This window comes from Macaca thibetana, chromosome 6 (assembly GCF_024542745.1).
Source record: "Macaca thibetana thibetana isolate TM-01 chromosome 6, ASM2454274v1, whole genome shotgun sequence".
Classification (NCBI taxonomy): Eukaryota; Metazoa; Chordata; class Mammalia; order Primates; family Cercopithecidae; genus Macaca; species Macaca thibetana.
Genome location: NC_065583.1, coordinates 110,650,172 through 110,662,443, shown reverse-complemented (window position 1 = coordinate 110,662,443; position 12,272 = coordinate 110,650,172). Strand labels below are relative to the sequence as shown.

Genomic DNA, 12,272 nt, shown 5'->3' with positions numbered 1-12,272 from the left:
AAATAGAGCTGGGGTTTCTCCATGTTGCCCAGGCTGGTCTTGAAATCCTGAGCTCAAGCCTCGGCCTTCCAAAGTACAGGATTATGGGCATGAGCCACCACGCCTGGCCTAAAGTATTTTTTATTTCAATAATAATATATGTCTGTTGCAGGCCGGGCGTGGTGGCTCACACCTGTAATCCCAGCACTTTGGGAGGCCGAAGCAGGTGGATCACAAGGTCAGGAGTTTGAGACCAGCCTGGTCAATATGGTGAAACCCCATCTCTACTAAAACTACAAAAAATACAAAAATTAGCTGGGTGTGGTGGCGCGTGCCTGTAGTCCCAGCTATTCAGGAGGCTAAGGCAGAAGAATCGCTTGAACCCAGGAGGCAGAGGTTGCAGTGAGCGGAGATCGCACCACTGCACTCCAGCCTGGGCGACAGAGTGAGACTGTCTTAAAAATATATCTATATATAATATATAATAAGCACATATATAAATAATGTATATATATATATGCCCTTTGCAGAAAACTTCAAAATACAGAAAAGTGCAAAAAAGAAAAAAAAGTCACATAATTTTGCCAGGAATTTTGTCAGTAAACAAAAAGAAACACTTTTTGTTTCCTTCCCATTCTATAAAAAGCTTTTGTAGTGTTTTATAAATTTTCTTCCCACTTAATAATGTCATGTTGATTAATATTCTAATACATTGTTAATGACTGCAGTATTACATTGTATGGGTAGTCAATAATTTATTTAACCAATCCTCTGTTGTTGAACATTGAGGATATCTTTTGAACATGTTATCTCTCTATAACAAATAATGTGCATATGAATGTATCCGTGTAAATGAGACCTTGTAGTTCATTGAATGTGTCTAGGTAATGGTTAGAATAGGCAGAGTGGTGCTGTATCAGTGAAAATAAGGGTACTGCTGTTGATAAGAGCCCATTTTAGATATAAAGATAGCTGTAGCAGCTGGGCACGGTGGCTCACGCCTATAATCCTAGCACTGTGAGAGGCCGAGATGGGCGGATTGCCTGAACTCACGAGTTCAAGACCAGCCTGGGCAACATGGTGAAACCCCATCTCTACTAAAATACCAAAAAAAAAAAAAAAATTAGCCAGACGTGGTGGCGTGTGCCTATAGTCCCAGCTACTTGGGAGGCTGAGGCAGGAGAATTGCTTGAACCCAGGAGGCAGAGGTTGCAGTGAGCCGAGATGGTGCCACTGCACTCCAGCCTGGCAACAGAGCAAGACTCCGTCTCAAAAAAAGACAAAAACAAACAAAATAAAGATACCTGTAAGACCCATTTGCCTTCCAACTCAGAGCTGCCATACTAGCATCATTCCTAGGTGAGATATCTTTTTTCCCCCACATATCTGTAGCCTCCAGAAATAGATCAGAATATTTTAGGCACCTTTACTTTAAGCTAATTTCCCCTCTTCTATTCCTTCCTGCTTCTGACTTCTCCTCATTATGGCTGGTTTTTTGTTTGGTTTGTTTTGTTTTTTTAATGAGCTTAATAGTGATCCTGGACCAAGGAACCTGTGTGTTTACTTTCTGTCAGAAAGTATCTCCATTGTGTTGTGTAAAGTAGCCTGTATGACCGTTTATATCACCTCTTTTATTTGACAGATACAGAAAATTGAAGGATTAATATCATACCGAGACCCTCATTTTTGGCGTCATTCTGCTAGTATTGTGGCAGGAACGATTCATATACAGGTGACATCTGATGTGCTAGAACAAAGAATAGTACAGCAGGTAAAATATTTTGTTTTTAAAGTAATTTCAATTGAGGTAATTCATACCCCAAATTGTACACCTCATAAGTTATATGGCTCAGTAGTCATTTACTATTCAAAAATATCAGTCTTCCAACTCTTTTCTTTTTTGAGACAGGGTCTCACTCTGTTGCCCAGGCTGGAGTGCAGTGGCATGATCTCGGCCCACTGCAACCTCCGCCTCCTGGGTTCAAGCAGTTCTCCCTACCTCAGCCTCCCAAGTCGCTAGGATTATAGGCACCTGTCACCATGCCCGCCTTTTTTTTTTTTTTTTTTTTTTTTTTTTGTATTTTTGGTAGAGACGAGGTTTTGCTATTTTGGCCAGTCTAGTCTCAAACTCCTGACCTCAGGTGATCCGCCCGCCTCGACCTCCCAAAGTGCTGGGTTTACAGGCGAGCCATCATTCCCAGCCTAATCTTCCAACTCTGTAATGATAATATCACTTACTTTTTATGTCTAGATTTGTTTTATATCTAAAAATTGCTAAAATTAATGAAGTTTTGTGTTTAGAGGATAAGCTTTAGTTAATGTAAAAAAATTCATTTATGAATTTGGTTCATCTTGGTTCCCAGTAGATTATCAAAAAATAAGTTATTATAAATATACTCGTAAATTAGTAATAATCAACTTGGCGGGGTATATGCTATGTTTGGAGATAGAGGTCAGAACAGTTACTAAAAGCCCTATTCTAGATGTGCCAAATTGGAAACAATGGCTGTTTTCCTTTTCTACTGTGAATGTCAAATCAGTAATTTACTGACCTAAAAGAGTCTAATATTTTAACTAACTAAATGATGAACATTACTTTGAAGATTTATCTTGGACTACTGTAACTGTTTGTGTGTTTGTTTACTCATTCATTTTAGAGACAAGATCTCACTGTGTTGCCCAGGCTGGTCTCAAACTCCTGGGCTCAAGCGATCCTCCTGCCTCAACCTTCCTGGGTCACTGTGCCCGGCCTGTGACTATTTTAAAAATGTGACACAGGTTTGGCCGGGCGCGGTGGCTCAAGCCTGTAATCCCAGCACTTTGGGAGGCCGAGGCGGGTGGATCACGAGGTCAGGAGATCGAGACCATCCTGGCTTACATGGTGAAACCCCGTCTCTACTAAAAATACAATAAACTAGCCAGGGTGGTGGCGGGCGCCTGTAGTCCCAGCTACTCGGAGGCTGAGGCGGGAGAATGGCGTGAACCCGGGAGGCAGAGCTTGCAGTGAGCCAAGATCGCGCCACTGCACTCCAGCCTGGGTGACACAGCAAGACTCCGTCTCAAAAAAAAAAAAAAAGTGACACAGGTTTAATATTCCTTATCTAAAATGCTTGGACCAGAAGTGTTTTCGATTTGGGATTTTTTTTTTTTTAATACTCGCCTTACACTTACCAGTTGAGCATCCCTAATCTGAAAATCCAAATCCAAAATGCTCCAATGAGCATTTCCTTTTAGCACTATCTTGGCACTCAAAAAGTTTCAGATTTTAGAGCATCTCAGATTTCATATTTTCAGATTAAAGATACTCAACCCATATCAACAATGTACAGCATATTAAGACATATGTACTAAATGCATTACTCTAAATGCTTCAAAATGTATGGATTTTTATAACAGGTTACAGGAATACTTAAAGATGCTGGAGTAAACAATTTAACAATTCAAGTGGAAAAGGAGGCATACTTTCAACATATGTCTGGCCTAAGTACTGGATTTCATGATGTTCTTGCTATGACAAAACAAATGGAGTCCATGAAATACTGCAAAGATGGTACTTACATCATGTGAGATAACTCAAGAATTACCTCTGGAGTCTGAACAATGAAGATTAAATGACTCAGTATTTGTGACATTGCCAGAAGGATAAAATTTCACATTAACTGTACAGAAACAGAGTTCCCTACTACTGGATCAAGGAATCTTTCTTAAAGGAAATTTAAATACAGAATGAAGCATTATGGTACAAGTGGAGTAATTATTTAAATTATGTGTATAAAAGGAATCAAATTTTGAGTAAACATGATGTATTACATCATCTTCAAAAATAGATATGATGGATTCTAGTGAAGACCAAAATTACTTCTGTTTACTTTCTATCAGGAAGCATCTCCATTGTAAATATGTATTTACATGTTTATTACAAAGACCCAAATGAAAAATTTTTAGTCCATTTTTTGCATAGCCTAAGGATAAAATAGGAATAAAAGTTCTATATTTATGGATTTTCTGTATATAAAACTGGTTTCTAATTATAACTTAAGTCCATTAAGTAAAATCTGTATTGCCACTTTAAATGTAAACTAAATTATTTGGGAGAAACTTCAACCACTGATATAAGCAGTGAGAATAGGGAAGTGTATAACATCACAGTTTTTGATGTATTACAAAAATCAACCACTCTATAAAATAAATTTTTTTTACTTTTGGTAATATTTGCAAATGAATAATTTATTAGGTTAAAGAACTTATACTAAGTTGTGTCCATGTTATTCATTTACTTACCATGTTCCTTTAAAGTAGAATATTTCATTTCTTGTTATATATTTGACATTCCAAGCTGCTTATCAAGCTGGTATCCAAGCAGTGGTAAGCTTTCATCCTTTCTTAGCTCCATAATGTTGTGAAACAGCCAGTTAAGACAATCGTAAATAATTGTCAACTCACAGTTGAATTCTCTGCCTATGGAGGTAACTTTTTTCTAATTTCTGGAACATACATAAGAAATACCAAAGAATAGGTAGTTATTTCAAAATTTAATAAGTAAAATTTGTCCATAAACATTTGAGCACCATGAAATCAAAATACCCTATAACTACTTTCTATAGTCATATCCAATTTATATTTTTTTATTTCCAGTTGTAACTAGATATGTAGTAAAGTCTCAAAAGACTTTACGATAGATAATAACATGCAGTTTTATCAGCACCAAAGAATGTTGTCCAAAAGAAACTTTTTAATACCTGTCTATTTATAACCATTTGAATATTTTCATTCTTATATTAAGAATTTTGATAAGTAGGTTGAATTTAGTATGAGTACTCTTTTCTTATATATAACACAATGGCAAACATGTATTATAAATCATATTTTTGTCTTACCAATTTTAATATATGAGGGATTTTAGAAATTTGTTGTAAGTTATTTTTATATTTCTTGTCTTTTGCATATTTTTTTGCCAAAATCTTCAATACATATTAAAATTTTTGAGTGGTGGGAAAATAATTGCATATTGATGTTTTAATGCAATTTTTGTACATTAAAAAAATTTAAGTAGATAGGTACAATAAATATTACACCAAAGTTAAAATTGTCATTTCCCTTAGAAGACATATAAACAGCAAAAAAATAATTGATTGTGAGATATTAGAGTAAGAGAGAGAGCAGGGGCTGAAGGTTAGGGAGGTACAATTAGAAAGTATGAAAACTCTAATACTGAAAGCACCAGGGTACTGTGTTTCAGCTCATGCAAATCATGCAACTAGGCCAGGTGCAGTGTCTCATGCCTGAAATCATGGCACTTTGGGAGGCTAAAGTGAAAGGATAGCTTGAGCCCAGGAGTTTGAGAACAGCCTGAGCAACATAGCAAGATTCCATCTCTACAAAAATTTTTAAAAATTAGCTGGGACATGGTGACACACACCTCTTGGGAGGCTGAGGCAGGAGGATTGCTTGAGCCTAGGAGGCCAAGGCTGCAATGAGTCATGATGGCACCACTGCTCTCTAACCTGGGTGACACAGCAAGATCTTACCTCAAAAAAAAAAAAATTCATGCAACTTTAGGCAAATCAGCCTCTCTGAGGTATCTTTTTTTTTTTTTTTTTCCCCTCATACATAAACTAAATAAAACCTGCTCAAATCTACTGCACAGGATTTGGGAACAAAAAGTATAATGTGTATGGAAATGCACTGGAAGTTGAAAAAGGCTAAATAAAGTCAAAGAATTGTTACTATTTTAAGCCTGACTTCAAAGGTAGCCATCATTAACTTGTCTCTTTTTTTCTATAAATCAGCATCTCAAGAGATTAATTAGATGTTTAATGTATAAATAAGTTAAAAATAATATCCAAAATAGAAGCCTGTTTTGAGGGAGAGGAGTGTGGAATTTTTTTTTTTTCTTTTTTTTTCAGAGACAAGGTCTCACTCTGTTGCCCAGGCTGGAGTTCAATGACATGATCATAGTTCACTGCAACCTTGAACTCCTGGGCTCAAGCAATCCTCCCACCTCAGCCTCTCCAGTAGGTAGGACTGCAGGTGCACACTACTACGCCCAGCTAATTTATTATTTGTTTGTAGAGACAGGGTTGCAACATGTTGCCCTTGCAAGTCTCGGAACTCCTCGGCTCAAGTGATCCTCCCACCTCTTCTTCCCAAAGTATTAGGATTGTAGGCGTGAGCCACTGCACCTGGCCCAGAAGCCTGTCTAATAGTTCATTTGCCCCAAGAAAGATGATGGTGGTTGTATACCACACCTATTAATTTATCTTCCTTCCCTTTCTCCCCAACCATTGTTTTCTATTATTACCAATTTGGGAGTTAATGATGTAGACTTAGAATAAATTTTACATCTTTTATAATATAAATTTATTGTTTCTTTTTTTTTTTTTTTTTTTTTTTTTTTTGAGACAGAGTCTTGCTCTGTCGCCCAGGCTGGAGTGCAGTGGCCAGATCTCGGCTCACTGCAAGCTCCGCCTCCCGGGTTCACGCCATTCTCCTGCCTCAGCCTCCCGAGTAGCTGGGACTACAGACGCCCGCCACCTCGCCCGGCTAGTTTTTTGTATTTTTTAGTAGAGACGGGATTTCACCGAGTTAGCCAGGATGGTCCCGATCTCCTGACCTCGTGATCCGCCCGTCTCGGCCTTCCAAAGTGCTGGAATTACAGGCTTGAGCCACTACGCCTGGCCAAATTTATTGTTTCTTTAACGTGATAACTGATCAAGGCCCACCACAGTGGCTTACACCTATAATCCCAGCACTTTGGGAAGCTGAGACAGGAGGATCACCTAAGCCCAGGAGTTCGAGACCAGCCTGAACAACACAGAGATCCCCATCTCTAAAAAAAAACAGAAATAACTGATCAAACTTTAAACTTTTCTAATTTCATCAGAAAATTAAGCTACATAATTCGATATCTTTAACCAAAGGATCCTGGTTTTACTTCAGATTATGATTCTCCCCTAAAATGTCTACCATAGTAATGCAGAGATGTGTGTTTTTACTAGTTAATAGTCACATGGTCCAAAGTTCAGAAGAGTAAATGGCATAAAGACTTCCACTTCTTTCACTCACATACACAGCTCTCTTCTCTACAAACGACCATTCTTGTCAGTTTCTAGACTATCTTTCCAGATATTATATGCATACACAAGAAAAAAGTGTATATTATTTTTCACTTAGAAATTATTCCATAATTAAAACAGTAAAAAGCATTCTTTTTTTAGCTGCCTAATAACTCCATTAATGGATTTTTTTTTTAAGATTGGTTCTAATCTTTTGCTATTCTAGACAATACTAATATGAATAGCCTTATATAGACATTTTGCATGTGTGCAAATAAATATGTGGAATTCCTACAAGTGGAATTGCAGAGTCAAAGGGTTTGGAACATTTATAAATTTGAAAAATATTACTAAATTTTACTCCATTGAGATTGTAACAGCTTACCCTCCTGCCAGCAATGTTAGATGTCTTAAAATGGAAATAGAGAAACATTTCTTATGGCCTAAATTAGTAGCAAATTAAATATATAGGGAGATTATATTTAGATGGCTGAGCTCAGTTATAAAGCCACTAAAGTTCATTTCATTTTAGAGTGATTTTCCAGAAGGAAAATTTTCTGGTAAATTAATTATTTAATTAAAACGGTAAATTACCAATTTTTTTTTTTTTTTTTTTTTTGACAGTCTTGCTCTGTCACACAGGCTGGAGTGTAGTGGTGCGATCTCTGCTCACTGCAACCTCCACCTCCCAGGTTGAACTGATTTTCCTGCCTCAGTCTCCCGAGTAGCTGGGACTACAGGCACGTGCTCACCATGCCCAGCTAATTTTGTATTTTTAGAGACACCGTGTTGGCCAGGCTGGTCTGGAACTCCTATCCTCAGGCAATCGGCCTGCCTCAGCCTCCCAAAATGTTGGGATTACAGGCGTGAGCCACCATACCCGGCCCTTTTTCTGTCTTATTCCTTGTATCCATAGCACATTTCTGACACAGATGTTCAAAGATGGTTATATGCAGTGCGTATAGAAACACTGTTCTGTTACATATTTTCTTTCCTGATATTTTTATTAAGGTGTTTTTAACATAGAATAAATTGCCTGGGCGTGGTGGCTCACGCCTGTAATCCCAGCACTTTGGGAGGCTGAGGTGGGCAGATCACGATGTCAGGAGATTGAGACCATCCTGGCCAACATGGTGAAACCCTGTCTCTACAAAAAATACAAAAAAATTAGCTGGGCCGGGTGCGGTGGCTCACGCCTACAATCCCAGCACTTTCGGAGGCCAAGGTGGGTGGATCATGAGGTCAGGAGTTCGAGACCATCCTGACCAACATGATGAAACCCCGTCTCTACTTAAAAAAAAAAAATACAAAACAGCCAGGCCTGGTGGCTCGCGCCTGTAATCCCAGCTACTCAGGAGGCTGAGACAGGAGAACCGCTTGAACGCGGGAGGTGGAGGTTGCAGGAGCTGAGATCATGCCATTGCACTCCAGCCTGGGCAACAGAGTGACACTCCATCTCAAAAAGAAAAAAATTAGCTGGGAATGGTGGTGTGTGCCTATAATCCCAGCTACTCAGGAGGCTGAGGGCAGGAGAATCACTTGAACCAGGGAGTCAGGTTGCAGTGAGCCAAAGTGGCGCCACTGCACTCCAGCCTGGCAAGAGAGCAATACTCTGTCTCAAAAGACAAACAAAAATCATAGAATAAACTACACAGATCGTAAGTGCTCAGTTCAGTGAAGTGGTGAGGATATGGAGCAACTGGAACTCACTGCTAAAATTAAGTAATACATGCATCCTGTGACCCAGCATTTTCACTCCTAGGTATTCATATTTCACAATATGAAGCATGTGTTTACAAAAAGACTTGTACAAGAATATGTATTCGTAATAGCAAAAAAAACTAGAAACAACCCAAATGTCCATCAATAAGAGAATGGATAAGTCAATTGTCATGTATTCATAATGGAATAATAAGCAGTAAAAAATAAAATTACCATTACATTTAGAAGAATCTCAAAAATATATTAAGTGAAAGAAGGCAGACATAAGAGAGTTCATACTGTATTCATTTCATTTATAAGAAGTCCAGAGGACACGGCGGCTCACACCTGTAATCCCAGCAATTTGGGAGGCTAAGGTGGGCAGATTGCTTGAGCTCAGGAGTTCAAGATCAGTCTGGGCCATGTGGCAAGACCCCATCTCTAAAAAAATACAAAAATTACCCAGTCACGGTGGCATGCACCTGTGGTCCCATCATTTGGGAAGCTGAGATAGGAGGATCACTCTTGAGCCCAGGTTGAGGCTATAGTAAGCTGTGATTGCACCCCTGCACTCCAGCCTGGGAGGCAGAGTGAGATCCTGTCTCAAAAACTTTTTTTCAAATTCATGTATATGAAGTCCAAGAACAGATAAGACTAATACATACTGATAGAGCACAGAAAGTGGGTTTGTATTAGTTTTCTATTGCTGTTGTAACAAATTACCACAAACTTAATGGCTTAACATGCATTTTCAACCTGGAGAAAGATTTTTTAAAAAAACACCAATTCATTGCCTTAGTTCTGTGGGTCACAAGTCCAGGATGAGGCTCATTGGGTCAAGTTCAGGGTGTCAGCTGGGCTGTGTTTCTTCCTGGAGGATCTACAGGAGAATCTGTTTCCTTGGTCATTAAGGCTTTTGGCTGAATTTAGTCCTTATAGACATAAAGCCGTGGTCCCTGTCTCTTCACTGGTGTTCCCAACTTCTAGAGGCCACCTGCATTCCTTGCTTGTGGTCCCCTTCCTCCATCTTCACAACCAGCAAGAGTGGGTCACATAGTTCTCATGCTTCAGATCTCTCCTCCCTCTTCTTTCACCACTGCACCTCTCTGACCTGTTCTACTTTCCTCTTCTACTTCTAAGGACTCATGCGATTGCACTGGGCCCACCCAGGTAATCCAGGATATCCTCCCCATCTCAAAGTCTTCAAAGTTCCATTTGCCAGGTAAGGTAACATATTCACAGGTTCCAGGCATTAGGGCATGGACATCTTTGGAAGGTCCTTATTCTGGTCATCTTGGGAAAATAAGAGATTTGTTGGAAAGGGGCAGGAAGGATCTCTTTGGAGTGATGGAAATGTTCTGTATCTTGATCAGGGTGGTGGTTACACATGTGTATACAGTTGTCAAGTCTTAAATTATAATTTATACATTATGGCATTTTCTTTTTCGAGTATTTTTTATTTTGCTTTAATTATTTAGAAGCTACTTTGTGCTCGGCACTGTATTAAGCACTTTATGTAATCATCTTGTGCTTTTTTTTTTTACTTCTAGCACATTGATATTATCACATATTAAGTTTGCTTTAGGCCGGGCACTGTGGCTCATGCCTGTAATCTCAGCACTGTGGGAGGCCAAGGCGGGCCAATCACTTGAGGCCAGGAGTTAGAGACCAGCCTGCCCAACATGGCAAAACCCTGTCTCTATAAAAAATACAAGAAGTAGCCAGTTATGGTGGTTCACGCCTGCAGTCCCAGCTACTTGAGAGGCTGAGGCGGGAGGATTGCTTGAGCCCAGGAGGTGGAGGTTGCAGTGAGCCGAGATCACTCCACTGCACTCCAGCCTGGGTGACAGAGCCAGACCCTGTCTCAAAAACAAAAAAAAAAGTTTCCTTTAGTTAGTCTAATGCAGTAAGGTCAACTAGACTCATTCAGGTACATATTATTCCACTTTATGGTTATTTGCTATTTGAATTTAAAACCCAAGGTTTCTCCCTGCAACAAACTTTAATAAATAGATGTGTTAATATTCACACAGTTACAGCAAGCCTGTTTAAGAAAATAATACAATCATTTATGGCTTTTTGTGTTTTATTTATGTTTTTATTTATTTATTTTTAGAGTCTCACTCAGTTGCCAGGCTGGAGAGCAGTGGTGCAATCTGTGCTCACTATAATCTCCACTTCCTGGGTTCAAATGATTCTCTTGCCTCAGCCTCCCACGTAGCTGGGACTATAGGTGCACACCACCACGCCCAGCTAATTTTTGTTTTTTTTTTTTTTTTTTTTAGTAGAGACGGAGTTTCACCATGTTGGCCAGGATGGTCTCGATCTCGACCTTGTGATCCATCCACCCACCTCGGCCTCCCGAAGTGCTGGGATTACAGGCATAAGCCACCATGCCCGGACTGTGTTTTATTTTTCATTATAATTCTTTTCTTCTGTTATCGCAATTTATGGCTTTTTAAACATTCAGTAAATTAACTCATAACAAATACTGAAGGCCTTTACACTAAATACACTGCACTAGGAGCTAGGGATAAAGTCATCAGTAATACAAAGTCCTGCCCTAATGGAGCTTCCTTCTAATGTAGAAGACAAGACCAGTATGTAATAAAATGTAGTAAATACTATGAAGAAAAGCAATAACTTACTGAACTTTTGCCATGTTCCAGATGGACACTGTTCTAAACAATAAATATGTGTAATTATTATTTCCATTTTACTGATGCGGAAACTGAGGCAGGAAAAGGTTAATTAACCTGCCCCAAATCATACACGTTGTAAGTGGGAAAGCCAGCTTTCTAAACTAGGCACTCTGGATTCAGGGTTGAGACTTAACTAAAGCAGGGTTCAAGGACAGACTTACAGAGGTGCCAGAGAGTGGCTGAAGAGGATTTCTATGGAAGAAGACTTCAGCACTGCAGTGAAGTCAGGAGGCAGACAGTCTCCAGGATTCTAAACCATCTTCTACTAACAACTACTATTCTAGACAGAGAGAACATCAAATGAAATGCAAGGACATTTGAGACAGGAGGTGCTTAGCATGATTTAAAAAAAAAAAAGAAAGAAAGAAAGAAAAGCAAGAGACCAGTGATAGCAGCAAACTTAGACAGCATGTTGAGAACTTGGAAAGTCTGTGGATGGCTCCAAATAAGGTACTGACTTGAGCCAATGTGTTTCGAAAGTATCAGGGTAGGAGAGCAAGAGTAGAATCTCGGGTACAGTTGGAAGGCTTTTGCTGAAGCTGAAGTGAGAGAGGATGGTGACTTGAATAAAGTAACATATTCATGGCCCCTTATTTGTAAGCTTGCTCTTTAAGATAAAAAGACGAATCAGACACAAACCCTGCCTTCAATATGCTTGTTACAGCAGGGAAGAGAAGATATAAGTAACTCAAACATTAGAGAGATTTGATGCCATAAGCAAACTTCAGAATGTGGAAGTTACTTTGATTTTATGAGTTGAGTGTTGCTTTGTTGCCAGAATGGAGTGCAGTGACGTGACTATGGCTCACTGCAGCCTTGAACTCTTGGGCTCAAG

At 39.2% G+C, this 12,272-nt stretch overlaps 2 protein-coding genes across 2 annotated transcripts in view; both read left to right on the top strand.

Annotated features, from left to right (window-relative positions):
- SLC30A5 (solute carrier family 30 member 5) overlaps positions 1-4,188 on the top strand; it is a 38,044-nt gene extending 33,856 nt beyond the window's left edge. Inside the window, exons 15-16 of the mRNA XM_050793540.1 lie at positions 1,622-1,750; positions 3,376-4,188. Of these exons, the coding sequence (XP_050649497.1) occupies positions 1,622-1,750; positions 3,376-3,546 (300 nt within the window). The 3' untranslated portion in view covers positions 3,547-4,188. The remainder of the gene's footprint in view (positions 1-1,621; positions 1,751-3,375) is intronic.
- The window catches only part of MRPS36 (mitochondrial ribosomal protein S36), a 587,034-nt gene that overhangs the window by 484,004 nt on the left and 90,758 nt on the right, over positions 1-12,272 (top strand). The gene's annotated exons all lie outside the window — the stretch shown is intronic.